The 27,729-nt window shown below is 35.8% G+C and overlaps 2 protein-coding genes across 5 annotated transcripts; one reads left to right on the top strand and one right to left on the bottom strand.

Moving 5' to 3' along the window:
• Nucleotides 1–4,452: 4,452 nt before the first annotated feature.
• Nucleotides 4,453–16,972, bottom strand: LOC139150223 (AP-2 complex subunit sigma). Of its 3 annotated transcripts, XM_070722456.1 has the most exons (9): nt 16,840–16,972; nt 14,900–15,152; nt 14,439–14,605; nt 14,012–14,126; nt 11,874–11,969; nt 9,475–9,630; nt 6,911–7,060; nt 6,194–6,307; nt 4,453–5,399 (listed from the first exon to the last, which is right to left on the bottom strand). In XM_070722456.1, the coding sequence occupies exons 7-9, from the start codon at nt 7,001–7,003 to the stop codon at nt 5,238–5,240; spliced, it is 369 nt and encodes a 122-aa protein (XP_070578557.1). In that variant the 5' UTR covers nt 7,004–7,060; nt 9,475–9,630; nt 11,874–11,969; nt 14,012–14,126; nt 14,439–14,605; nt 14,900–15,152; nt 16,840–16,972; the 3' UTR covers nt 4,453–5,237. The 3 variants fall into 3 exon arrangements, with proteins under 3 accessions (XP_070578557.1, XP_070578556.1, XP_070578555.1); XM_070722455.1 differs by lacking the exons at nt 11,874–11,969; nt 14,012–14,126; nt 14,439–14,605; nt 14,900–15,152; nt 16,840–16,972 and having other exon boundaries at nt 9,475–9,641; XM_070722454.1 differs by lacking the exons at nt 9,475–9,630; nt 11,874–11,969; nt 14,012–14,126; ... (1 more) ...; nt 14,900–15,152; nt 16,840–16,972 and adding an exon at nt 9,174–9,309.
• Nucleotides 10,457–25,931, top strand: LOC139150222 (DNA-directed RNA polymerases I and III subunit RPAC1-like). 2 transcript variants are annotated; one of them, XM_070722452.1, is made up of 11 exons: nt 10,457–10,571; nt 11,345–11,416; nt 13,731–13,838; nt 19,061–19,193; nt 19,965–20,084; nt 20,749–20,798; nt 21,586–21,718; nt 22,545–22,664; nt 24,313–24,380; nt 24,713–24,761; nt 25,769–25,931. In XM_070722452.1, the coding sequence occupies exons 1-11, from the start codon at nt 10,512–10,514 to the stop codon at nt 25,885–25,887; spliced, it is 1,032 nt and encodes a 343-aa protein (XP_070578553.1). In that variant the 5' UTR covers nt 10,457–10,511; the 3' UTR covers nt 25,888–25,931. The 2 variants fall into 2 exon arrangements, with proteins under 2 accessions (XP_070578553.1, XP_070578554.1); XM_070722453.1 differs by having other exon boundaries at nt 10,504–10,571; nt 11,322–11,416.
• Nucleotides 25,932–27,729: the final 1,798 nt, after the last annotated feature.

Raw genomic sequence — 27,729 nt, 5'->3', positions numbered from 1 at the left:
GGTATTAATATTACCAAATTAGTTATAAATACGTTGACACTATTTAGTGTAAGATTTGTACGGCAGGATTTGTAAACAAAATTTGTTTTTATGATTTTACATGGGTTTATATATCAAAAATAGTGTCAATGACACTGTCCTCCCATTTTGCAGCGATACTAAGTACTAGTACACACATGACATTGCATTCTTACAGGTTGACTAAGAAAATTCCATAGCAAGTCCCAATTAATTTTATACCCCAGCAATATGAAATGCTCCATCTCATAATGACTTTTACACGTCTGACAGAAAACAACCCTAGGATCAAGACTATCATGTTTTACAGCAATCCAACTAATACTTAAGGAGAAAATGATTTTTTGACAAAAAATGGGAAAAATTGCCCCCAAAATACAAATATGAAAATTTCACCACAATTTGAACAAATCTGACAAAGGTCAACCCTAGGATCATACATACAAGTTTTCAAGGCAATGGGATGAGTGCTTTAAGAAAAGATTTTTTGACAAAAAAACAGGAAAATCGCCCAAAAAAATACAACTTTCAAAATTTCACCACAATTTGAAGAAATGTACCTTAAGTCACTATAAAGAGCCTGCATACCTAGTTTCAACCAAATCTGGCCAGTGGTTACAAAGTTTTAGCAATTTGCAGGATTTTTCCTTTTTTCCCCTTCATTTGCATATTTTTGACTTTGACAGTCATGTTTATTTCAACAAATTCACATCTCCACCCCTCGATGCACCTGTCCATTAAATACTAAGATGGTGGGTGCTGCGATTTAGGAGTTTTTAATGTTGACAGACATACATCCGCACATAATAACTAACATACATACATACAGACAGACAGACCATAGACCCTCCAAAAAACGCGGGTCCGGACAGACAGACGGACAGACAAACAAACAGATAGACATGCATACATGCATACATTTATTTTTACAGCTTTTAACCTCCAACAGCCGACCAACTTGTCAATATTCGCTTGATCAACTTGATACTACTGCTTATAATAATATAAATGAGAGTTAATTACATTCTAATTAAAGTAAACAAGACTTGCTTATCAACATTTATGTCATAAAAAAACAGCATATATGTATCTGTCAGGTTATAAAGAATCTTAAGCTGGTTATCTTTATCAGTATTTCATCCTATTAACCAAGCACATTTTAATTTTCAAATTACCATTGCAAGTAAGTTCTGTTGAATAAGTTGAGCCTGTAGGTACTCAGAGAAAGCACACAGAAGAGACAAATGTTTGCAACTTAAGAAGTTCAAGGTCATCAAAAGCATTATAAGGAATCATGTAACACTTTCATTGCACTGTTTACACAGATTGCATAATTGCTATAAATAGCACATTAGGAATCTTACAGTCCAGCTTTACCATAAAAACCATATCACTTTGACCACTCTTTTAATTGATTACTCTATTTTTTTCCTCAAAAAATAATTTTATTTTATCCTTACCAAGTCAACCATAAATGGAAATTGGAACTTTCTCTATCTCTATTTATTTGACCAACCTATCATGACAAACTATTATAAGCAATTTCTTTTAGATAACATACAGAGCACAACATATGACGGTTCAGAATATGTCAAAGTTGGGATTCAGGAAAGTTGCCTTTACATGTTTTAATCCTCCAAGATGGTAAGCATTTCACCATGAACTGTCAAAAAAGTTGAACATTCTAATAATTCTACACTAAAATTATTTTGGCTTTGTTGATATCCTCATTAATTCAATTATTTAAAATCATATTAATTATTTTTTCTGGGTGAATTGATAAGGTTTATTCAGTACAAGAGTTACATACAAAGTCACATTCAGTTTAAACATCAATTACCGTCTAACATTGCATCATTCCTATAAATAGCACCTCAGCCTGGAACAGCACAATCATAATCTGCTCATTCACACAGGCAGTACTTGACTTTGAATGAATGACCTACTACATTTCACCTATGTACTAAATTTGCAAGCATGACAAAAAGTACCACAAAATTTGCAAATTTCAGCTTGAGTTCACAGAGTCATCTTCAGGTCACTCCTAGGAACCTGTACACCCAATTAGAAAGTAATAGCATACACAGTTTCAAAGAAGATTTTTTTAACCAAAAATGGCAAAAATTGACCAAAAATTTAAATTTGCAAATTGTGCCATAATTTTGATGAATTCTATTTTGAGTTTTCACAAGGTACCTGCACGTCAAATTTTAAAGCGATCCAACCATTGGTTTAAGAGGAAAAGATTTTTTACTAAAATGGCGAAAAAAGAAAAAAAAATTCATTAAAAATAGAAAGCATCAATTATTGACATCAAATCTATATGTTTAAATGAGTTGGGCCCAAGGTACCTAAAACCCAAATATGACAATGATCAGATGAGTAGTTTCTGAGTTATTGATTTTTGACCATTTTCGCTTTTTTTTCTACCTCATTAGCATATCTATGGGACTAAAAAGTTCATTTTAACAACGGCACATCTACATCATATATGGCATCACTACACCAAAAATCAGCTCAATACGTGCAGCAGTTTTTGAGTTTTTGCGTTGGACGGACAGACATCCATACATACATACATACATACATACATACATACATACAGACAGACATCTCACATACAGACTTTTTTCAACCATATAACCTCCCAATTGCCATATATGTATGGCAAATGGGAGGTAAAAATTAATAAAAACATTCTTTAAAATTTCAAAATGTGATTTTTCAAAAAGTACTTCAAATACAGGAAATTGTGCCGTACAAATCTTATCTGTAACCTTGTTAATAGGCTGTAAAAATTCCATGTCCATATCTCATTCAAAGTTGGATTAAATTGGTATACAATTATGTAGGAAAACTGTTATTCTGTCAAAAATGTTGAAAACAAGCCATATTTGCACCCCTCTTTTGAAGTCATAGAGCAGGTTTTTTGGTTAATCTCACTTTTCACACCTCTTTGACACTCAAAAAATCTAAAAATGCATTTACAATAGCAGTCACTCACTCTGAATGCCAGTACCGCCTTGTCAAACTTTCCTGAAAAACAGCAAATAATGACTTTCCCTTTTCAAACATTTTATTAAAAGCTAGGGGACCTCTACCATAGTTAATACACTAAGGACTCCCCAACTTCTTCTTATTTGGTCAGTTTTTCAGAAGTTTTAACAGGCTATAACTCTGCAACGCCTTTGTGCCCAAATGTCTAGTTTTTTTATTCCACAGAGAATGTTGACTACTTTTATATTTTGATAGTTTTGTTGAAATTTATAACTGATGCTCTAGCCTTTCCAACCACCTTAAAACACTTTCAATAAAAGTTTCCCAAATAGGGAATAAAATATTTCTATCAACCTTGAATGAATTCAGTTTTATCAGACAGTACAGGCACTGCTGACCTTTTTTACAGTGACCAATTTCATTTTGTTATTAAAAAGTGGACAACGTAAGAATAAGTATAAATGATTTCCACTTCTTTGATATGTATCCCTTTTCCTGCCAGACAGTAATAACTGTATCACTTTCCAATCAGCCAAGTCAGTAAAAAGCGGTATTGAGCCAAAACATGACGGATTTTCACCCACTTGGCTTGGTATGTTATAGCATCTTTAGTCCAAATAAAATCAACTTTACAATATTATGTTTTCAACAGCCTTCAAATGTACAGTATTATGTTAAAATACATCATATGGAAAACGTTGTGTTTCATTAATTTTAACCATCTTGACCTGGTGGTGAAATATGGACTTGGCAGGAAAAGGGTTACAGTAGTTTTCTCATGGCAGCAATTAATTAATTGCATGGGCAGCAGCTCCATGTTTCCCCCAAATCAATAATCATATCTTTCGTCTTGGAAATACTGATCGCACCAGTCAATGACCTTACTGAGCATGGAGCCATAGTTATTATCAGATGCCACTAGGAGTGAAAGCACTGTCGTCTGCAAACTTCACTAGATGACTACTCTCATTACTCCTGCAATTATCAGTGTAATTAATGTAAGAGAGACCTGACACAACCCTATGGAGAACTAGTTGATATCCATAGCATACCTAACCTACAACAATTTAACTTTTTGTAATCCATTGGCAAGAAAATTGATGACCAAAAGAACAAGTTGATTTTCAAGAAATCTGTTTCAGCAGTAGTTTCTCTGCAAGGATATGTTGTTTAATGGTGTTGAAAGCGCTGGAAAAATCTGCAAAAACTATTCCAGCTTGTGTATCCTTGCTTTTCAGGATGTTAGATTTCATTAGATTTTTACTACATCATTTCTAGGACCACCTGAAATGCATAATTTGTTGCAATTTGGTCAAGGTTTACCCCCTTTTTAGCTTAGATTGACTGGACTCATAATCCTGAAGAGAATGCCGTTTAAAGGTTTTGAGGAGGCTTAGAAAAGTTCCACAAAGAATCAACACAAACTCACACAATGTGTACTTGTGTGTTATATATTTATTGCCACTGCTTTCAAAGGTATACAGAGGAGCAGTAAATCTGTTTATTTTACATATTTGATTTCATGATTTCTGCTTTATGATCTGTATCACAAGAGCAACATCACATACATGGACACATGTAAAAATTCTTCATTAGTTCACTAAATATCCCCCTTCTGAAAACAAACATCGACTTCTGAGTATCAATCATATTTTCATATTTTAAAATGTCTGAATAACATTTATATTAAAATTCAGTGGCAACAAAAATTACAAAACAAACTTCTAAACTGATGTGATTTGTGATTTCAAATTTTGGCCCATCAGTGTACACTATGTAATGTGGAATTAGTTTGCTAGGATTGCGTTGAGCTATTGTCAGCATCTGTAACTTACAAAGATATGAGACACATACTACCCTGTACATAGCCTCAACTTTATACTACTAAAGATTAGTAGCTTGAGGGCGCTCTTTACAGGCTGATTATACAGTCATAGAGGGCGCATACATTCTTAAAAGCGAAAGCAGGTAAGCAAGGACTCTCTACTTGACCATAGGTATTCCAAATATCATGAAGGTTGTCACTCATATTAAAGTGCAATGTCCAAAAAATGACTTAAAATAAAGTATAGGGAAAATTCAAGTGACAAATATTCAAAAAGACAATTTCTAATAGTTATAGCACATTTGAAAAACAGAACTAGACATCATACACAGAGAATATCCACATGTTAAGTTATTGACAGTACTCAAAGTAACTTCTACAAGTAATAGAATATGTTTCAGTCAAGGTTCTGCAGCGTAAGAAGCTGTTTGAGAACTTTTGTTTGACTTGTCTCTCTGATTTCTCCCGCAAGGAACATTTCATCCACCACGGCATAGACTTTGTAGAAGTTGAACACCAAATCCAACTCACACACATTGTGGAAATATTCATTTAACACCTGCAATAGATCAAGACAATGAGCTGTCATTTTTCAAACATTCAATGATAAGGTGATAACTGTCCTATCTTTACGAAATGGCCATTATCACAATGTGGGATGAAGAAAAGAACATGTACCTGTATGTATATTATAAATCACATTTCAGCTTTGATCGAGTGATATTTAGTTTGACAATTAACATAATTTCCCCCTTGAACTCTGAACCCCCAGTTACCTATGACAAATTGCAGAGATTTTAAACCAAGCGGAGGGGAAATAGGTTGAATGAGAAGAGAGCTACAGTGGCAAGCTTTGACAGAATTATGCCTATTTTTGTTTTATTCATTACGCATGTATACCACTCTACACCCTGAGAGATGTTCACATTTTCAATGTCTAGCTCATCAAAACAGCCTGTGTTCATACGATCCATTGACATTATTTACAAGACCTGAATTATTTTGTCACAATATTATCCAGCACACACTCAAAGCTACAGGAAAGCACTAAGGAAGCCATCATCTTTCAACATACAATATATTGTAGCTATCTGTAACAGGCATGCTAAATGTAAATCCTTGTTCCCGTCCATTTTACAGTGCAGTACTTCCATGTAGTAAGGAGATTACTGGTTAGCAAAAGCAGACAACTGAATGGTTGTCAGCTTTTCAATCCGTTTGCATTGTTCCTACTTTCTTCATTTCCTCCTTCACTATAAAATTGATTTGGGATCATTGATGTCATGAGATACACTACTCATTTACTCTGATGGTGATTTAAAATCTTCTAAAATTTTATGAACTAGAACAAACCTCTACAAAGTTGTGAATTGCCTCTAGGTAGGCTAGGTTGTTGTCGTTCACATCTACACATATACAGAAGTAAAGTCCAGCGTACCGCCTGTAAACAATCTTGAAATTTCGAAACTGAAAAAAAATAATACAGAGGAAAATGGTTATGAGTATGAAAGCAGTCTACACAGTACTAATTTTGAGTAAATTTTAGCACAAAATTATCAATAATATAAAAATGAATTATAATGCAGTTGAATTATTGTCTTGAAAACTGTAAAATTATTATTTTTCAGCCAAATAAATTAAACATTATGATAGTTTCTGCCATCAATTTCAATTTCACTTCATCTACTGGTAAATCCAACTATACTCATCAATGAATCAATCTTGTCCCAGCATCACTGTCAACCCTTATCCTGCCAAGCTAACGTCACCATCACATCAAGTTGGTTAAAACCAGTGAGGTGTAACAGGTCCCATATGTGGCATTTTAACAAAAACTTGAAAATTTGAAGGCCCCTAACACACAGATTTAAATATGATTCTTACGCACCAAATACCATGTAAAGTAAGTGAAAATATGTATAGATTTGGCTCCATATCACTTTTTACTGACTTGGCAGATGGGATAGTAATACTATCTGGCTGGATTAGGGGTAAAGGAAGATAGCTCACTATATGAAATGTTAAAACATTAATTCACTGGGTCATTTCATGGCTAATAGGATGCCTTACCTCAACAAAGTTTGTGTGCTTTGCATCTCGGACTGTCACCAGTGCATGTACCTCTTCAATCAGTTTCTGCTTTTCATCATCATCAAATGCCATGTACCATTTTGCTAAACGTGTTTTACCAGCACGGTTTTGAATCAGGATAAAGCGGATCTACAGAGTACATAAACATTTCAAAACAGACTTCACTTAGAGATCCATGGAAACATTTCAAGTATTTTCCAGTATTTTCATTCCACATGTATTTGTTAATACATGTATATACTTTCTGATTCTACTTTATAGATTATCATTAGATGTCTTGTGTTTGACTTGTCATTACTGCCTGATGTGTGCAATGCAAACTATTATTGTTGACAACTGAATTTAGTCTGGACAGCAATTACTTTGTCAACAATGACACACCACATTGAACGCAATGTGCAGTATTGTAAAGTCTGATACTTTGTATTTCAACATAGAAGCAAATGCACTTGTTTTCTTGAACAACAATGATTAAAATATTACAAAAGTTGCTGATAATGTCTTTTTACTTCATCTTATATATTTCTTTTTACCTAAAGAGGAAGTTCACCAAGGCTAGCTATTTCATATGTGCTAGGCTTTGGTGTCGTTAAGTCTGGTCAATCAATTTTCCCCATTTATAACTTGCGCGATATCTTACAATGAACGGATATAAATAGTGGTGGTAGTTGCAGTTGAGGGCAATGTATATTGAATTATGGGAAAAAAAAGCACCAAGCTTGGCTCTTTCATCACGTGATATGGCAGGGACCATCTTCTGATGGGTATGACATTGTCCAATCACTCATGTTCACGCCAGGCTGTGCATATTTGCATAACATAAGCAATAATTATGTAAATACACTCAGCTTGGAAGCTCATCCACAGGCGTGCTGTGAGCTTGATAGTTTTAATAGAGTTCCGACATTCTTATACGTAAGCTATCCTCAAAGGTTTGAAACGGACTTGTCTGGCCTGTGAAGAAAACTGCCCGTTCTAGTCAAAAAATAAACACAAATACTACATCCAGTTACCTCATTCGATGCGAAAGGCTATCTACTGTCAAAAAAACACTTTCATGTCACGATAAAATGAAAACTTTTGAAGAAATCTGCCGCATTTTGACAAACTCAGTGTTTCTGGTGTTCACTGTTGTAATAACGCAACTCATTATCATTATGGATGCCATCTGCACATAGAAAGAGGTGAATCTCTGTTTGATGCCATTGATGGTGTTACTCACGGACCAATCAGTGATGCCGACAGCATTCCATAATGATAATAAGTTGCATTATTACAAGGGTGGACACCAGAAACACCAAATTTGTAAAAAAAAAAACGTGGCAGATTTCTTCAAAAGTTTCCATTTTATTGTGACATGAGTAAGTTTTATTTGACAATAGAGAGCCTACCTCTCAAATTAGGTAATGGAATGTAGGATTTGTTTTATTTTTCAACTAGAACGGGCGGTTTCTTTGCAGGCCAGACAAGTCCATTTCAAACCTTTGAGGATAGTCTACATATGAGAACGTTGGAAGGTGGCATAAACTCACTGCATAAACTCTACACTATTAAAACTACCCAGTCCACAGCACGCCTGTGGGATCATGTCAGTCCCTTGTGCCTTCAGCACTCGCGATCATGCCTGCTGCATTCTTGACTTGCGAATACCCCTACATCCCCATATGTTGAAGAGACTAAACCAATACCAATAGCACTGATTAGCAGGAAAAAAAGGCACAAGGGACTGTTGAATGTCTTATATAGCAAGCACAAAGCTCTAAGTAACTGGGTACATTGAAATTGGAATAAACCGACAACCTCTTACTTTGTCAGAGCACAATGTATGTGCTACATCCATGGTCAGAGAAATGTTTTGGCAGGCACAATAAAAGCGGTTTCAAGTTGACAGTGTGTTCCACCTAACCTCCATGGTTAGAGCAACCGTGATTTATCAGAGTAAAACCCAGAAAACGAACATAGCAGCACTTATCACAGGGCGGGTGAATGGGAAGGCAATAGTTTGGGTCTAACTAATTACTGCCTGTTGGGAAATTAACTCATATACTGACCGTTACTTTTTATAAAAACTATACAAATGAAAGTCTTAACCTCTAAAAATTTGCTTTGCGAACTAACGCTCGCTGATCGGTCGCAGTGTCATGTACCCAGTATTTAACGACAGCAGTGAGTAAAATATGTCGATTCGTTTAGAGTTACAGAAAGTATTTCTCTATGCGACCGTAAAAAATAAATTTCCTACCATTTTTGTTATAGGGCCTGAAATACTATGCAATGCTTTCCAGACCTTATCCTCGATCCTCCCTCTTCGACTTTTTTCTTAATTTCCCAGACTGCATTACATCGACTTCCGGAGGGCGTCACCGGAGTCAGCGCCATACTGCCAGTAAATGAGCGAAGAAAATAAAGACGCTTCGCCTGCTCTTAATTTAACCAAAATGCTAACGATCCCAGATCTATCAGGTACAAAATGCAAAAATGTTAGAAAATTTGTTGCAGATTGCCCCATTTTCTGTCGATTTCAGAACGCTGAAGATACTCACTGAACGAGGCTGTAGCCGGAAACATTTTTAGATCATACCATTTGAGCTCAAGGGGTGTCAACTTTAAACTCTGCTAGGGTTTCTTGTTTCTGTAGTGCTTTGCCGGTGACTCCTAATATATATTCTTGATTTCGAAGAGAATAGCAGAAAGTTCCACTGAGGAAAGTTAGAACAAAAGTTAAAATATTAAAATTTTGAGGCGAGTGACGCACAAAGTGCCTAGAATTACACTGCCATATGTACTATAATCACAGGGAAACCAGGATAAACAAACAAAATCAAAAACAGAAACTAAACAAAACAAACCAACAACGAATCAAACAAAAACAAAGAGTAATGTATAACAAATAAACAAACAATTAACCCAGAAAAGCCCCCCAACAAACAAATAAATAAATAAATAAATGAATATTAAAAAACACTAAATTGAATAAGAATTGAAATAATTGGCCGACCAACATTGGCAACATATTAAAAATGCGACGTCAGTATCGCCAAGACCAAATAACTCGTTAGCAGCTCATCCGTAGTTTATGGTCAGGGCAATACCCCCCCCCCCCCCCTGACCGTTAGAACCGTATTAATGAAAGGGATTAGGGAGGGTAATAATATAATACATATGGACGGTTTTCTTTTAAATAAATACAGATAGCGAGGTTAAAGTAATAGGCACATGTGACATGACACGGGTAAGGCTTGCAGAATGAGAAAAGAGAATGGACAATGAAATTGATTACGATGTTATCACACTTGTGGAATTGGTTTGAGAACTTTTTTCTGACTTTGTCACAGTAGCAGTGCAGACCGGGAAAAACACACCAGGGAGTATACTGTTTGGTACACTTTAGATACAGGCAATTGTATAAAATTGCTATACCGTCGCACGTCACATAGAGTAGCTGAGTACTCTCCAAGTTCCTTTGTCTTGGCATTTCTGAAAGTAAAATTGTTTGCTTAAAAAACTTAAAAATAGGGTATTCTTCGCACTGCCTTATGGGTAATAATAGTTTCCGCTCGCTGCTTTCACATGTTTCAAAATGTCCGCGCCTACAGATATGCGTAGGTACATATCTCTCAAAGAGTATAGCGTTGAAAATGTGAGTATAAGGAATAGCCACACCCTATTTTCTGAAAAAAAACTCGGCAACGCTAACATTTGATGACGCCAAACGATAATGTATGACCATGATACTAGTGTCCAGCTAATGTGTGTAGCTGTAGCGGTCTGATTTGATCGACACGATCGATAAAATAATCGTGCTGTCGCTAGTGCGCTACTATGCCCGATTATTATATGTTCGGGAAAACAGACGAACTCCAGCTCCGGCAAAGAAACTTTCTTTTCTTGACGTTTCTCGCCAGAATTTCAATATACTGTATTAGCAATAAACCAACTCAGCATCGGACACGGTCAGATAATGTGGCCTACTCGCCCCATATGTGAGTGAGGTATGCACACGGCGTCTATGGTGCGTGTAGGTGCAGAGCGGAATATTGGAATTTGGAGAAGACGGGCGACTGTGACATTGGGAATACGACTCGGTTTTGACCAGTTCACTCCATATCCACCCGCTGTGCTCATGAATGGTGGACGTCTGCCGTTAATTGTTGAGAATCACGTTGCATCATAGGGAACCCAGAAATCTGGTTGTTGTTGTTTATCTTGTTGTTTATGTTTATATTAGTGTTGTTGTTATTGACCAATTAAATTCAACGAACATAACCGTTGTGGTGTTGTTTCAAACATAATTTAGATGTCATGAGAAACACTACAAGGACACTGTTATCATTTGACCAAATACAACTCTCCAACTTAAATGTTGCCATTGCTCGTAACTTTTCAGCAGATTTCGTACATTGTCCTCAACAGACTCATGCCGCTGACTTTCCTGGAGGCTTTGATGGATATGACGACACATGGAATCAGGAAAATTTTGAAAAGGTATGGTATATATGTTAGGCCTAGGAGCATTCAGTTACCGTGGCCAGTGTCGGTTGATGTTGTGTGATCCATATCACATGCAATCAACACTTTCCCTCATGAATATGTATTATTTACCTAATTATGCAAGAGCATGACCTCCATTCAAACAACACTACCCTCCAATGCATGTTATTGTTGAACGTGTACAAAAAGGGTGTCTTCGAAACTTGGACCGAGCATACCTGTAATCTCTTCCTACCTCCATAGCTTGACTAAACTTAGCCAAAGTGCGTCAGAACCTTTCATTTCCACCTAACTTGCATAATTTATCACAAAACAAGCCTTTATAGACCTTGAGGTAATACTTGTACTCAGACTGCAGTGAAATTACTTCAAAATATAAAAGCATGGTTTAATAGAATTGCCTCTATTTCCTAGTATATTGTCATACACTGTGACGATTTCATGAGTGTACCTTTTTTAGCTCCGTTGTCAGCAATGCAGAGCTTATCAAATAGGCTGATTTTCCATTGCAGTCTGTCCGTCCTTCCGTCAACAATTGCCTTCTCTTCTGAAAGTGAAAGTTCGATTGCTTTGAAATTTGATATGCAGTTCACTTGTGGTGACCTCAATTAAATTGTTTAAATCATGGTGAAATTTGTATTTTGGGGCATTTTTTGCGGTTTTTTTTGTAAAAAAATTCTCTGAAACTGCATGTCCGAATGCTTTGAAATTTGATATGCAGTTTACTTAGGGTGACTTCAGTTAGATTTGTTCAAATTGTGGTAAAATTTGCGTATTTTCATTTTTACGGCAATTTTTGTCATTTTTGGTCAAAAATCTTTCAAAATCTTCTTCTTCAAAACTAAGGTAAAGCTTCCAATATTTGGTACATAGGTCCCTAGGGATGATCTATTTCAGAATTGTTCGAACTGTGCAGAAATATGCAAATTTGTATTTTTAAGGCAATTTTTGTCATTTTTGGTCAAAAAATGTGTTTCATCAAAACCGCTTGTCTGACAGCTTTGATATTTGCTATACAGCTTTATAGGGATGAGCAAAATGTGATAAATTTAAAATTATGGTGAAATCTACAATTCCTTAATTTGGGGCAATTTTGCTATTTTTTGTCAAAAAATGTGTCTCAAAAACTACTCTTCTGATAGCTTTGAAATCTGGTAAACAGGTTCCTACAGATGAACTGAAAGTGATAGATTGAAATTATAATGAAATCTGCAATTGTGTATTTTTAGGACAATGTTTGCAATTTTTGGTCAAAAAATGTATTTCGCAAAAATTACATGTCTGATAGCTTTGATATTTGGTATACAGGTTCCAAGGGGTTATTTTAATATATATTGAAATTATGATGGAATCTGCAATTTTGCTTTTTTGGGGGCAATTTTTGCCATTTTTGGTCAGCAAATTGGATTCTCAGAAAACTACTCGTCTGATAGTTTTGGTTCACATGTTCTTAGGGATGATCGTAATGTGATATGTTCAAATTATGACGAAATATTCAATTGTGTATTTTTGCAGCTATATTTGCCATATTTTGTTAGGCCACTGAAATGAGCTATCAAAGATTTCCACATTTTTCACCAACACATGTGTCAACATAACACAGCGGCGCTATATCAGTCGCTATCAAGGATCAAGGGATCCATTTTATCAAAGTTACAATTTATAACCATATTTATTTTAATTAAACAAGCAATATTTTGTAAATAATACTGGTAGTTGTAAGTCCAGTTTAGTATAATAGCAAATACTTCATCAATCATGAATGTATTGGACAACAGAATACTAATTATTATGAAATTGAAGTTGAATAATTCAGCTGACCCTTGAATAGTAAAAATCTTGATGAAGATAGAACCTGATTGACATACTGAGGTAGTATTATATCTGGCCTGATTGAGAATCAGATAGACTATACTTGGAATGTCATGTATTCAAAATTGAAATGTGAATGTAACTATGTGAATGACATCAAGTAATGTCAAAGTATCGCATCTGTATTCAAAGAGAGGCAGTTTTGATCATGACATTTACTGTTAATTTTTTAAAAAACACTTCATGAGCATGGAGTTATAATAATCCACTTCTGGCTAAGTTGAAATGTAAGATAAATGTAGGTTTAAGGTAGTTGGATTTGACCATGATTTTGATATTTCAAAGTTGGCACTTGAATGTGTACTTCTAATTGGATTGGACAGAGAACGCAGCAAGTAAATGTAAATTTAGATGGAACAGCAAATTCACTGAGTCTACTACATTAGATGGCAGAAGAAGTTTCATAAATTAAACTCTTTCTTTTGCATACTTTCAGCAATTTCAGATAGATGTATCGAAGCTAACAGATGATGAAATGGAATTTGATATGATTGGAGTTGATGCATCTATTGCAAATGCCTTCAGAAGAATTCTTATAGCAGAGGTAAGTCATGTATAATAATAATATAAAACAGGTTAGACCTGAAAGCAAGCCAAATGTCCAAATGTAACTTATTGACTTGACATTCAATATTTTTGCTCCCATTTGGTGGATATATATATCTATACCAATATAAGAAGTGTATGAGTATTATGTACATATGTATGGCTACTCACCTAAAGAGTTCAGAACTGCTGGCAGTGCTGCATATCAACTCAATATTTGGTTTGAAGCTACACCATGGATGATAATTTGACTCTGTGAAATAAGTCTCCAAAATATACAATTGAGCTGGAAAAATGTGAAATTGAATTTGCAGTTACCTCTATATTTAGTTAATGCAGACTTTTAGTATATCAAAGCAATATCTTAAATTTTGTACTTTGGGGGATTTTTTTCATTGTCTCCCATTTTAGTGGAAAGACTTTACTTAAGGCGTTAACAATAGAATTGTTCCTTATCAAAAATGGAGTGACAATATGGTTTTTTTTTATTTTTTGGTATCAAATTTTGGTAAAATTTGATCAGAAAAGAATGCTGCAGATGCTTTTACAAGTTTTGTCACAAGTTACAAAGATGCATATACATTAGGCTTAAACTTACCACTTCCTGCTTTCTGGCAAAGCTATATCATAGCCTTGAGTTGACCCTAGGAATTATCCTACAAAGACACACATTGATGTGCACTGTACTTTGAGATTGGTCAGGTCTTGTATGAGTTGGGCTGGTTTAAAGATGATGAATAATACAGTGTGGCTTGTAAATGTGATCTGAAAAAAGATTATAAACAAATTTCTGACTTTGTATATCAGAAAGAGATCATCTTGTTATCAAACCCAAACATTGAGTAGTATTTTGATGAATAAATATTGTAGTTGTCCTGTAATTCATGAAACATGAGTCAAACTCACAGGTATATAGAGATTACATTATATTAAATACATACATGCTATCTATGTTGCTTGCCATGCAAGCAGCTTTTGGCTGCTCTTGCTGTGCTTGCTAAATATAATAAGCAGAAATCTGAAAGTAAAGATTGCAGACAGTGTCAAACTATGCTTTACCTCTATTTGTTCATGCTTTATCTGTACACGAACCCAACTACCCTGGTCATGTAAACCAGTCCAACATCTTTGTAAATATCTGGGTCTGTTCCAAAACATCACATCATATCAGCAGGTGTGGACCAAAACCCTCTCTACCAACCATGTGACACTGGCCCCAGTCTCTTGGCTTTTCTCGGCAGCTAGCCTAGTGGTTCTTTGCAAACGCCCTCTAGTGTTACAAGTGGTTTGCCGGTTTGTTGACCCCAATCTCCTGTAAAGAGGTCCACACTCACCATTTATTACAATGGGTTTAGGCTAAACCATGATGGTGAAATGGTTAAGTGTACTTCTGGAAGCAAGTGATCAACAAAGTACGTTCATGCGTGGACTTATGAAATGACTGGTATATAAAAAGAAATAATCTAAATTTGCAGCTGACAGTTCTCAAAACTTGGTAAGGGAGGTTTTCATGTTTTGGTGTAATCTGAGATAAACATGGGCATGCAGAAAATGATCAGGAAAATCAATTAGGTCTGACACGGACATAACACTCATACTCCACAGGGCAGTGGTGAATATAGGCCTCCATTATGGACCATCCCTTATGGTTTTCAGCCGCACTCAATCAAATTAGTAATTTACCTATTTGAAAAAAACTGCTGTAATCAGTGTAATAAAGAATAGCTGCGTGTTTAAATTAATGGCCATGAAAACCTCCTTTCATGCATATTTATAAGGCCAGATGTTATTATGTATTATTTATAGCAATTCAAACACTGCAAGGTTCAAAGTCTGTTGGCTATAACCTTCACCTAACGATCCATACAACAGCCTACCAGAGCACAATTATATTGCTACAATATCATAATTACCACTGATGCAACAGTCTAATGAAGTTTACTTCAACAATTTACTCTGTTTTGATATTTGGTATATGCCCACAGACTTGGAGCAAGTCCATACCCATCCCTTAAACGAAAAAGATTCTATAGAAATCTAGAGTTCTATAGCATATAGATATTGTATAGATATCTACAGAAGTTCTATAGAAGATATGCGTACCATAAATGACCAGTATGCTGTGTTGAAGCTGTATAAGCTGTAAATTTTGGCATATTTTCTATTGTCTTTGTTCAATTTCAAAATACAATTTCTGCTTCTTGCAATTGGAAACTACAAAAAGATCATATTTAGTGTTGGGGATCTGATGTGTCCTAAAAAATTGCTCAATGTCTATAAAGTGGTTATCATGCTACAGGAATTGCATGCAGCCGAGTTGTTCAGATTAAACTTTGCATCATCTTATCCAAAAGTATGGTTTTACAGTGAGAATATTGATAATTAGTTCCAATGCTGACAAGAATGATATCCAAACATTCAAAAGCAAAGTATGAAAAACTTAGTACACCAGCGTTAGCATGCTCCACTGTAAAAGTGCGATTTCTAACAATGTTGCACACATCATGTAAATATGTCACAACAGCATGACATGAGAAATATCACTATATATATTTTCATAAGTGGGTAGTATGTAAAAAACCAGCACCCCTCTAACCAAAGGCATTACATGACGTGATCAAAGAATTAATAAACAATACTAGATGTGAAAAATCGATTGAACATGACAAAAACGCTCAACATTTGATGAAAATGGCAAGAGTAACTATGATTTCCAAAGCTATTGACTTCAAAGCCATAGATTGTATGATCTAGGTGTGCTGAGTACTGTATGCTGTAAGGCAGCATAATGATATAGGCAGGCTTTCCATCCGATTGAGCAGCATTTTCAAAAATGTCGCACTGTGACAGAAAATATGGAAACCTGAACAAAGTCCTAAACAATAAACACTTATGATAACGTTACTAATAATAAAGTTGTCAGAACTTGCATGTCAGCTTGTCAAAGGATCAAAGTGTTTGCTTGTTTGTTATGATAATATCAATTTAAAAGATCTCACCTTTGATAAATTGGTCGATGTACCACTCTGGTCCACATAATACAGGAATTCAGCAATTCAGTGAAGTTACGTATTAGAACAAAAAAGTACCTCATTTTACAATGGCTGTGTTGTAGATCAGCTCTTTATAACTAAATTTAGAAAATGACTTTATCAAACAATGGACTTTGACGCTTAGTACAGCCATATGATTGTCGTAAATATTTCCCACGTACAATTCATTGCACAATTTATCATCAATTTGTACTAACTATGGCAAATCGTATTGACAGTTGTAAGTCCCCTGTATTTACCTTATTCAGGAAAACACACATGCCACTGACACATGAAAGTAACAGATCGCACTACTTCACCAGGAGCATTGGTTTTGCATAGTTCAAAATGGTCCAGGATTATTTTGTGCTCAGTTTATTTCATAATAAAATATACTAAACTGCTGCTTTAACGAGGTCATGTTAAGTGTATGTGCCTCTACCAACCAACGCCTTTTTCTGAGAATACTGCTTATGACATGGTAAAGTTCATTCATCTCTGTGTTTAGGGGGAGATCATGGTTGTGATGAAATGTGTCTTCTTCCACTGTCAGAGCTTGCACTTCTTGTTCTGTACTGTTACGTTTGGTATTGTAATATGTAGTGCATTTTTCAAAATTTTTGTACTTGTACTCTCTTGGTTGTTAGGCGTTTACCACTGTTTTTAATTTTTTTTTGATATTTCAAAGTATATCCATCACAGCCAATCATACCTGTTTACCTGTGTGGTTACAGTGTTGTCATAAATAATAAACATACAACAAACGTAAACATGGTTGCCTAGCTACTCACCAAAGTATGTACAGTATTTACATTTGTAGTTTACAGTAAAGGTCCAGAATGGGGACTGTAGCAATACAAAACAAAACTTAACATACGGCACATGAATAGTGGCAGTGAATTTAGTATTGAAAGGTCCAGGCCAGGTCAGGTTGTATTGTATCAATCATTCAATTCAGGCGGTTCTGTTCACACTTGTTTATTCTCTTGATTTTAGTTGTAGACAAACATTAGTAAAACAAGCAGGAACTTTTGTGAGAGACATACACAATTTCCACAATTCTGAACCAAGAATTTTTTCCCGAAACTTATGCCAAGCTAAATTATTCTTTTTCAAAACTCTTTTATGTTAGATAACAATCACAGTTATCATGTACTGTTACACTAAATTATCAAAACATGCAGTGATTATTTTTGTTTTATGAAAATGTGACAAGTTAGGGTGCTTGGTGAACATAAAACAAATACACTCAAAATAACAATTACAGCTAGTGGCACACCATACTTTGAGATTTATGTAATTCCTGTGTGAGTTTAGGCGTGTTTCAAGAGGAAGTCGTTCATGAATATTATAAAGTTTTGCTTCCAAAAGTGAAACTTCCAAAAATGATCTCAAACAAGGATTTAGAACTGTCCAAATCTCTTTGTCAGAAGGAGACATGTTGTCTTTGAAGCCCATCATCAAGTAGGTTTTGTGATAAAAACAATTCTGGTTTCATGTAACCCATGAAACACTAGTCAAAATAGCGGCACCCATGTTTACCGGTGCAAGTAAACTCTTTTCAAACCCATAGGTGTATACAGTAAAGAGTACATATAGACTTAACATATGCTGGCACAAGTTACTTATACATGTAGTGCTTACCTCACAAGCACACAGTACAGTAAACTTCATGTACCCTCAATTATGTTTGCTTTGTACCAATGAAGGTTACTTTTCTTATAACATTTCCTGTTCTTTATCTGAGCAAAAATGTGAAGCATGTAAATAATTGTTTAATGATAACTAGTAAAAATATGTTTAGATATTTCAGTTAAGTTTAAAAATGACCTTAAAAACTGTAAAAGTCACATTCTATCTCCTTTCTTAATTGAGCATAATTTTTTAAATCATTTGAAATGGGAATTGAGAAGAACCGTGTAGAAAGTTTTCAGAATTTATAAAACTAGTCGATAAATTTGTCCACACGGGAGACATGCCAGATTGGACTGAAGAATCTTCAATAGTACAAATCATGATGAATCATGGGATATTTCCAGTACACTTAAGCCGCCTCTCACTACACTTTATGAGTACAAGGTCACATTTTCGTTTTGTGCAACTCCTCATAATCATTTAATTCAAGTGTAGATGCCGTAACATTTTGACAGACGTTTGCTGATTCACCATTTGCGTTCTTATTTTACAGGTCCCAACCATGGCCATAGAGAAAGTTTTCATTTACAACAATACGTCCATAATTCAAGATGAAGTTTTGGCACACAGGCTAGGACTGATACCCATTTATGCAGATCCAAGACTCTTTGAATACAGACAAGAAGGTATGGAATTCTCTGTATTCTATTTGACAGATTTGAAAAATGGACATGTACTAGCATCTGCTATGTGAGAATACAGTGCAGCCAAAGACTTTCTATGCAGGGTCCAAGTTTGAGCAAGATTGTAGTATCATGTAAAAACAAAATGCTATTCACCAAGAATCTTGATATCTGTGCACTGTGTCATATTCTCAATGCTGTGCTTCTCAGACAAGTTCTGTACTTTCAATGAAATCTGAGTATTTAAGTAATGTGTCAGTGGTTCTTATTTTCATTTTAAGTTCAATATTTACAGATATGACATATTACAGTTGACTGACCATCTCATTTCTGTATGTTATTGTTAAGTAAGTTATATAGTATGCATGAAATTCATCTCTCACTACATGAACGTGGTAATGCAGCTACTTTACTTCAAGAATGCCCAGTTAGGTACCCAAAACATGATATAACCATTTCATCCCATTTCTTGGTATAGAGGTCCAACTTTGTCATAGAAACCAATAGATAGAAGTGGGACAAACCATTGTGGTGAAAGAAAGGGTCAGGGGGTATGGCCAGAAAGAAGTGTTCGATGTACGCAACTGGATTGCTTTGCATGGAAGGCTCCGTTTCTGATGTTTATCTGCTCTCAGTGTGTAAATATTAGTAAAGCAGCGGTTACATTGGCTATTCATATGTTTTCATTGATAACATTGCATCTCACCTTTCCAGCAGTATTAGACAGGGCTATCACTGTACCACACATCACATGTAACGCTTTGATTTTTGTAGGTGATGAGGATGGTACTGCAGAAGACACTATTGAACTCCAGTTGAAGGTGAAGTGTACAAAAGACCAACATGCAGCAAAAGATGCCACAGATCCTGATGAACTTTACAAAAATTGGAGAGGTAATTGAAGCGTATACTGTATTCTGTATACAATGTAATACACCACTTTATCACTTAAGATAGCCCCATTTATGTATCCTCATAGAATGGGGAGAGGCTTGTAGATCAATAAACATAACTCATCAAAACCTGCTAACTTTGAAATGACAAAAGTATCCAGAATACAGATTTCTCTTTAATCACAAATGGAATTATGTTTAATGTATTAACTTAAGTGGAAAAGTCTTTTTCCCTAAGAAAGAGATCTGCTGCTGACAGATTCTACATGTATTATTCAGGACAAGTTGGACTGTGTATATATATGAACACAGATAAAATATTAAGTATGGTAAAAATGCATGAATATCAAGTTTACTTGTAGACCTAAGGTTTTGTTATCAAGTTTTCATGATTCCAATAAGCTTGATAGACAAGTTGTGTAAAGTTTGAAGACCAGTTACTGGAAGTGAAATGATTAAGCTGGTATATAAATGAATGAAATGCACAATTATACAACACTTAAAGTATATAGCTAATATAGCTATGGTATATCAATTGTAACAACAAAAGAATAAAGTTTATCATTTGAGTGTGTCATACATCTTAATAAAATCATAGAATCTTCAGAATTTCAACATTAAAAAATATTATGTTTCACACATCTACTTTATTTGTTCATTTCCAGTGACAACAAAACACATGAAATGGATTCCGATAGGAAATCAAGCAGAAATAGTGAGTACACCCTTCATTTGTATCATATCATGCTCGGAGTGTAACTTTCACAGTTGTTCATGGTTTTGTCAAGAAACTAAATATAATTCTTCACGTGATTGCAATGAGTCTTGATGTGACTTGTCAAGATGTAGTTTCTGATACTGTAAACTTGTAGAATAAAAGATTTGGTTAAGAGCTTTTGTAGTGGCATAAACTCTGGAAAAATCTTATAATATCTTACAAATGTTTTTAAGAGCATGATTGATGTATCCTTATTAGTTGTATGGCTGAATGTTGTAGGAACAAGTGTTTATCTCTCTAGAGTTCATGGGGTAATGACTGAGTGACAAATTAGTGCAGTTTAGGAGGGGTTTCATATCAGACACTGCAGTTAAATATTGCTAGGAGTGTTGTGAAACAACCCAGCTTAAGGTAGAATGCGCCTCAGTGAAAGATATTCTTAACATGAGAATTCTTTTGTGATCAACAACGTGTTGGGGCTCATGTCAAAGTTCTTTGAGAAAGAAAGATTTTCACTGCCTAAGGTTTTTCGAAAATTTTATTTTTCACCATAGAGTAAACATTGGGATGGCACCCATTTTGAATTTCAAATATTGGTAAATGTTTGGTAATTTGTCTCTATAGTACCAAACTTTGCAGAGTTACCCCTGACTTTTATTCTTGATTTGAGAACAGAATAGTTGAAAGTTTGAGCAAAAGTTTAAGTCTCTGAGTTTTGAGGCGCATACTACCTTAAGTTCAATTTCACAATCTACACTGACCACAAATATCTTCGTTCTTATAGTATTCAGCTAGAGATATTCACCCGGTCAATGATGACATTCTCATTGCTAAACTAAGACCTGGTCAAGAAATTGATGTCAGAGTGCACTGTGTCAAGGGTGTTGGTAAAGATCATGCCAAGTTTTCACCAGTAGGTAAGTACCATAGTCCATTTAGCATATCTTGTGGCTGTGTAGGATATTGAGTTTGATCATTCACCAGCCTTTCACTTTTCTCAAGTCAACAAGACTAGTTACAATGCTTGTGAAAAAAAACAAAACAATTTTCTTCAGCATTGGACCACTGGACAGATTTTATGATCAAATGTTAATGAGAAAACTGTGACATAGCTAATGTACCATGACATAGCTAATGTACCAGGCCAGTGGATCATGGTTATGGCTTTGTAATCTCTTCTGTTGTGTTATTGGTATGCTTCAATGTTAAATCCACAAAAATGATGGTATACCAGTATTCCAGATCAACATTCACACGTTTGAATAATTTTTCAATAGTTTTCCTTAACTTAAAGCATACATTTTTGGAAAAATTTGGAGTGTGGAAGATTTGCCAATCTCCAGGGAAAGGCACACAAAAGACAGATTGAAGTATCAATCATTTTTATGTGGTGATGTACATGTACCGGTATATGTGTTTGAAGTTAATTCATCAGATAGATAAGTTATTTTCAAATAAGTTGTGTAACTTTGAAAAAAATACACTTCATCAGTATTGGTTACGCATATTTCTGTGATGTCAAGCAGATTTGTATCTCATATTATTCACATAGCAAGTGAAACCATTCTGTCATAGAATTTTTAATTTTCAAGCTGAAATATGACCCACATGGAAAAAATACTGCAAGTCAGAGTTTCAAGGAGTTACATGTAAGAGTTTGCACAGAAATATGAATGTTGGATTTTGCAACTTGACATAAAAATTGTTAAATAGATTGAAAATGTTGAGTCTTCTCTCCCTCAGCCACTGCGTCATACAGATTGCTACCTGACATAAAGCTGACAGAACCAGTGACAGGAGAGAAAGCTGAAAGGCTGGCCAAGTCATTCACACCAGGTGTTATTGAACTTCAAGAAGTTGATGGTAAGATCATCCATTTCAGTAACCGAACCTCATGTATAAGTTTGGGGTGTATATATTAAATGTTATCTATGGAATTACATAGCTGTAAAGGCCTACCACAAAGCAGACATGAGTAACCATATCTTGCCAAAACAAAACTTCAATACAGTGAACCGGTAGTGCTACCCATAGTTTGCAGTAGTCATTTTACATGGAACTTCAACCTACTCCACATTATTGTATAGAGTGTCTTGACCTTTTGTCCATGGATAACACTGAAATTTCAGCATGACACAGCCGGACTTAAAATGAAAGTATATCTGAAAAAAGTCAGCATTTCAAATCTTGAGAAAATCTTCATTAATTTGATTGAACTTGTTGATCAGTTACAAGTAGATTCGTGTTAGGTTTTGATTCCTGCCATGTATTATATCAAAACTTTTGGCAAGTGTGAAAAAAGTGGATGCAGCTGGAGTGTTTGTCAAAGGATCATTAACCGAAGAGGTCCATCAGTCCGGGTTATGTCCATAGAGAGGATAGTACGATTGACCAATCAGCGAACCTGCCGCCGCCAACGTCATGAATACTTAACCATGCAAACCTTGGCTCGTACATTGCAACGAGTTTGGAACTTTTCGGCTTGATTTCGCCCTTTATTTTTAGCACTGGGTAGTTTTTAGTTGTAGACTTTACGCACAATGTTCAGTGCGGCCGAGATGGTGACCGACACAAGTGGTTAGTACATTGAAAATTACTTATTTGGATGGATTTCCTGGCCGGGTACGGCTCCCAGAAATCAGCATTGACCCTTGTAAATCTACAGTAAGTTATTTGTCGCCAAATATCGCCTATTTTTGGTCAAATTTCAATTTAATCTTGCCATCTGCAGTATGCAGAATGTTTCAAGCTTTACAAAGATGGGTCAACTGTTTTAGTCGGTCATCGGAGCACGATGGAGCACGATTTTTCGATCACCATGCGTTTCCCGGTACGATTGACCCTTCGCTCAGAAAAAACGCGCGCCGGATCAATCGCCGAAGAAGTTAACCAAAAGCTGGAAAAGAGAACGAAAAACGTCCAATAACTCTTTGTCGAATATGGTTAAGGGTGAAGAAACTCAGAAAACTATTCCTGAAGAAATCTTACAATTTTTAACACGGTAGAACGTCGCCAATCGACTGGAGCTAAGATACTTCCGGGTAGCCAACAGTTTCACTCGATCGGTGGATCTGTCAGGTCATATCGCGATCTGAACAAAGTGAACCAACGTAACCTTTGACCCTTGTTACATATACAGTACGTGATTGGTTCTTGCCTTAATTTCATTACATATACGGTACGCCATTGGCTCTTCCCTACTATCCTCTATATGGACATAACCCGGACTGTCCATGGAAGATTGTTTCATTTCTTTCACAACCAGACTCAGGTACATTCCCGTGGATGGATCTATAGACTGGGCATTGAGGTGTGAAAAAAGTGAGGGTTTGGGGTGGGCTCATAGAGAGAGGTAACTATGAAATGAAACATGTCAATGAATGACACTTGACTTTTCTTGGTACTTATTCACAGTTGGTGCGAGCTGTTGTACAATAGACAATTTCAAGTCATGATAAATTTCAGGTTAATTTGTACATTTCATGTTTATTTCATGTCATATTGATTGCAGGTGAGAAAGAGGCAGTAGTAGCCAATGCCAGGCTGGACACATGCAGTAGAAATGTCTTCAGACATGAGGTAAAAATTCTCATTTTGTCAAGGAAAGTACTGTATGTGTTGTTGGTTTCTGATAGCAATAGCTTTAAACGCTCGCTGATTCACAAACATTATGTTCCATTTAATAGGTCCTACAACTGCCAACATCAAAGGCAAAAGTGATTAGGCACATTTCTGTGTTGTATTGCGTTCTGACACAATCCTGCTGTCCAATAATTCAGCTACTGAAAACCTCTGCTCATGACTGACTTTGTCTCAAGGGGGAGGGGGTGTTTTGTTATAAATTATGTTCGTGTGTTTGTAAATCAAGCAGAATTTAATGAGCAATATTGGTTTTGTAATACTATTTTCAGGACTTGAAGGACAGTGTGAAAATAAGCAGAGTCCGGAATCACTTTATTTGTAAGTAAAAAGCACTTCAGAATTATTTAATGTCAAACCGTTTATCTTTGTTTTTCATCACTTCCATCCAGTGACGGATTCATAATTGCCAGTGCACATCTCAGGAAAATTGATATTGTGTACCAGTAGTTGAGGGCGCTGCATGCATGCCAAACTTACTAAATCATATGTTGGGATAGGTTAACTTGTCCTTTTCACTTGAGTGGGGTTTTTTTACCATCTTCAGCCCAGTGTCTGTGGTGAGGGGAGGGCTACATTTAACTCACAAAACTATTCTGGGACACGTCAAGATTACAATTCATGGGGTTGTATACTTTATGTCAAGGTAGAACACACGGTGGGGACAGGGGATACTCAAAGTCCCAAGGTTTTGAATACTTTTCTGATCTACAGCTTCTGGGGGCTTATTTGAAACCTCTGTGAGTAACAAAAATTTTCACCATCTTAGGTTTTATGAAAATCAAAAAATACATATTCCTTCATTGAGTTGACACAGGAATGGCAGCCATTTTGAATTTCAAATACCAGTAAATGTTAAGCAATTTGTTTCTATGGTACCTAACTGAGCACAGTGACCCCTGATTTTCCTTCTTGATTTGGTACAAAAATTATGAAAATTTCATTGAGGAAAGTTTTAGCGAAAGTTTTAAGTCTTTCACTTTCAAGGTGCATACTACCTTAATAAGATTTTCTTGTTGCTGCAACTCAATATTTATGTCACCATTGAGGCAGAAATATTTTACTTCATCGATCAATCTTTGTTGGTTTCCTGTATGAGTAAAAGTAGCCCTAGAGGCTTTATTCCCACACCAGTATATCACACATAAGTTAACATCCACAACTCTCAAGTTTTGTGTTCTCTAATGTTGGTTTCCCATCCAACTTTAGCTACATCATAATTTAAAAGTAAAAGGTACTTTTTGTTCAAGAATGTAAACAAGTACTTGTATTCTTGCTGAATACATTGGTTTACCCAAAATTAATCTACAGTCTTAATTTCTTTTCAGTTTCTGTGGAATCCACGGGGGCTTTGAAACCAGATGTCCTTGTTGGAGAAGCAGTTAAAGTTCTCATTGGAAAGTGTCGGAAATTTCTTGTTGAACTTGATTCAAATGCAGATAGTTGAATATGTTTTAGTCATTTTAGAGGAAATAAAGATTCTTGAATGAACATGTTTTACTATGTTTTTTCCCTCGTGTTACACCAAGGGTGTTATCCAGAATGCAGAATAAGAGAATCTAACACTGACAACTGTCAGACATGTGGAGACTCACATGAGTGTGGCCGTTTTTGTGTGTCCAACTCGCTTGGTCTTTAAGAGAGGCAGAAATTTACTACAGAGTGTGACATTGTCAATATCTAGACCAAATCCTGCCCAATTGTTAATTTTAGTATGTGATTTGGATGTTGCAGTAACTTGTGGTACGCATCAGTTCAATGCACTTTCATAATGTCAGATTTTGAAACAAACTGATCCCAAATTTGCATTTTCAGCCCAGCCTGCCAGGGCAAGTAAAGGATGCATGCAATTTCCCAGTGTCAGCATCCTGGACGGACTATCCATGCGCATGCAATGTCCAAGCTGACAGATGTGGTCACATTGTACTATAATACCTTCTAAAGCTAAGAATATGCACGTATTAAAAGCTTAAATGTAGGCATTGCTTAGATGTCCTGCAAATGTAGTATTTTGGAAAACCAGCGTTTGGAACAGCTGGGGTTTCAATCTGAACCTGCAGTGCATACCACACATCCCGGATTCAGCAAGTCTTCCTTGCGGCCAACTTGCGGTGTGTTTGCAAGGTTGTATCTGATTGGCCCATTGTCACTATTCACAGAAACTTTACGCATTCACTTGTATTTCTCAATTATAACAAGTTTGATTACAGCTGCCGTATTGCTGCTAGTTGGCCCTTTGTAATCTGGGAATGAGCTTGAAGGATTGGCCTTGTGTGTTTCTGTGTACCATATCAGGACTGTTTGCATATGCATGATCAGGTGAAAAAACAGAACACAAAGACAAAGTTCAAAAGACTCCAGGGGCTATCATTGACTGTGAATGGCTGGTACTAATCTATAGAGTTCAAGGCAAGTCACCAAAGCCCTTGTCCCTAAGATCTGTCACTTGAGGGCGCTCTTTTAACACTACTGAGCAAAGAGACTTTCGTCGATCACTTTGAGTTAATTTTGACTGTCCCGTTCAAAAAAAATACCGGAATTATATGGTGCCGCTCAAATTTGATCAGAATTGGTATATACCAGAATGGGTACCGAAGATCAACAATAAACGTCGTTTCTATCTGTTCAGTGCAGGAAAAGTCTACGTTGATGTTATGACAATGATTTCTGCATAGTACAACCAGAAAAAAATAACGCAATTATACGGTGTCACTCAAATTTGATCAGAATTGGTACACATACCAAAGATCAATAATAAGTGTTATTTCTATCCGTTCAGTGCAGGAAAATTATACGTTGATGTTATGACAATTTCTGCTTAGTACAACCAGAAAAACAACAAATATTTAAACCAGAAAATCAAGAATGACAAAAGTAAATAAGGTCTGAAACTTTAGGTACTGAAGGTCAACTTTAGCAACATGCATAGCAGAGAATCTTTCAACTATGGATGTACAAAAATAGACATCCATGGTTTCAGCAGATCTGTTAATATGTCACAGTTCATAAACAATGACAGGAAATGACCAATTAGCTGTTTCAGTTACTGCTACCATTCCCAAACATAATAGGTACCCTGCATACAAATACGTTAAAGGTCAAAATCCTCTTATTCAGATGTGTGGGCTGATTCAGTTCACTGCCACCACTCCTGCACACTTGCAGTATTTCCCTTTTTCTTACCTCATTTGCACATTTTTGACACTGACCTGTTCATTTGAACAAATTCACATCTCAACCCCTGTATTTACTTGTACACCAAATAATGAGATGGTAAGCTTTGGCGGTA

This window comes from Ptychodera flava, chromosome 14 (assembly GCF_041260155.1).
Source record: "Ptychodera flava strain L36383 chromosome 14, AS_Pfla_20210202, whole genome shotgun sequence".
NCBI classification, from domain to species: Eukaryota; Metazoa; Hemichordata; class Enteropneusta; family Ptychoderidae; genus Ptychodera; species Ptychodera flava.
The sequence above is the reverse complement of the archived record's forward strand: the minus strand, read 5'-3'. Positions and strand labels throughout refer to the sequence as shown.

Coding starts and splice junctions, on each gene's coding strand:
- LOC139150222 (XM_070722452.1), top strand. CDS start 10,512: ATGTCCGCGCCTACAGATATGCGTAGGTACATATCTCTCAAAGAGTAT. Junction 22,665..24,312: donor TGAACTTCAAGAAGTTGATG/GTAAGATCATCC, acceptor TATTGATTGCAG/GTGAGAAAGAGGCAGTAGTA. Junction 24,762..25,768: donor AGTCCGGAATCACTTTATTT/GTAAGTAAAAAG, acceptor ATTTCTTTTCAG/TTTCTGTGGAATCCACGGGG.
- LOC139150223 (XM_070722454.1), bottom strand. Junction 6,308..6,910: donor AGCACACAAACTTTGTTGAG/GTAAGGCATCCT, acceptor ATTTTTTTTCAG/TTTCGAAATTTCAAGATTGT. Junction 5,400..6,193: donor CAATTCACAACTTTGTAGAG/GTTTGTTCTAGT, acceptor GATCTATTGCAG/GTGTTAAATGAATATTTCCA.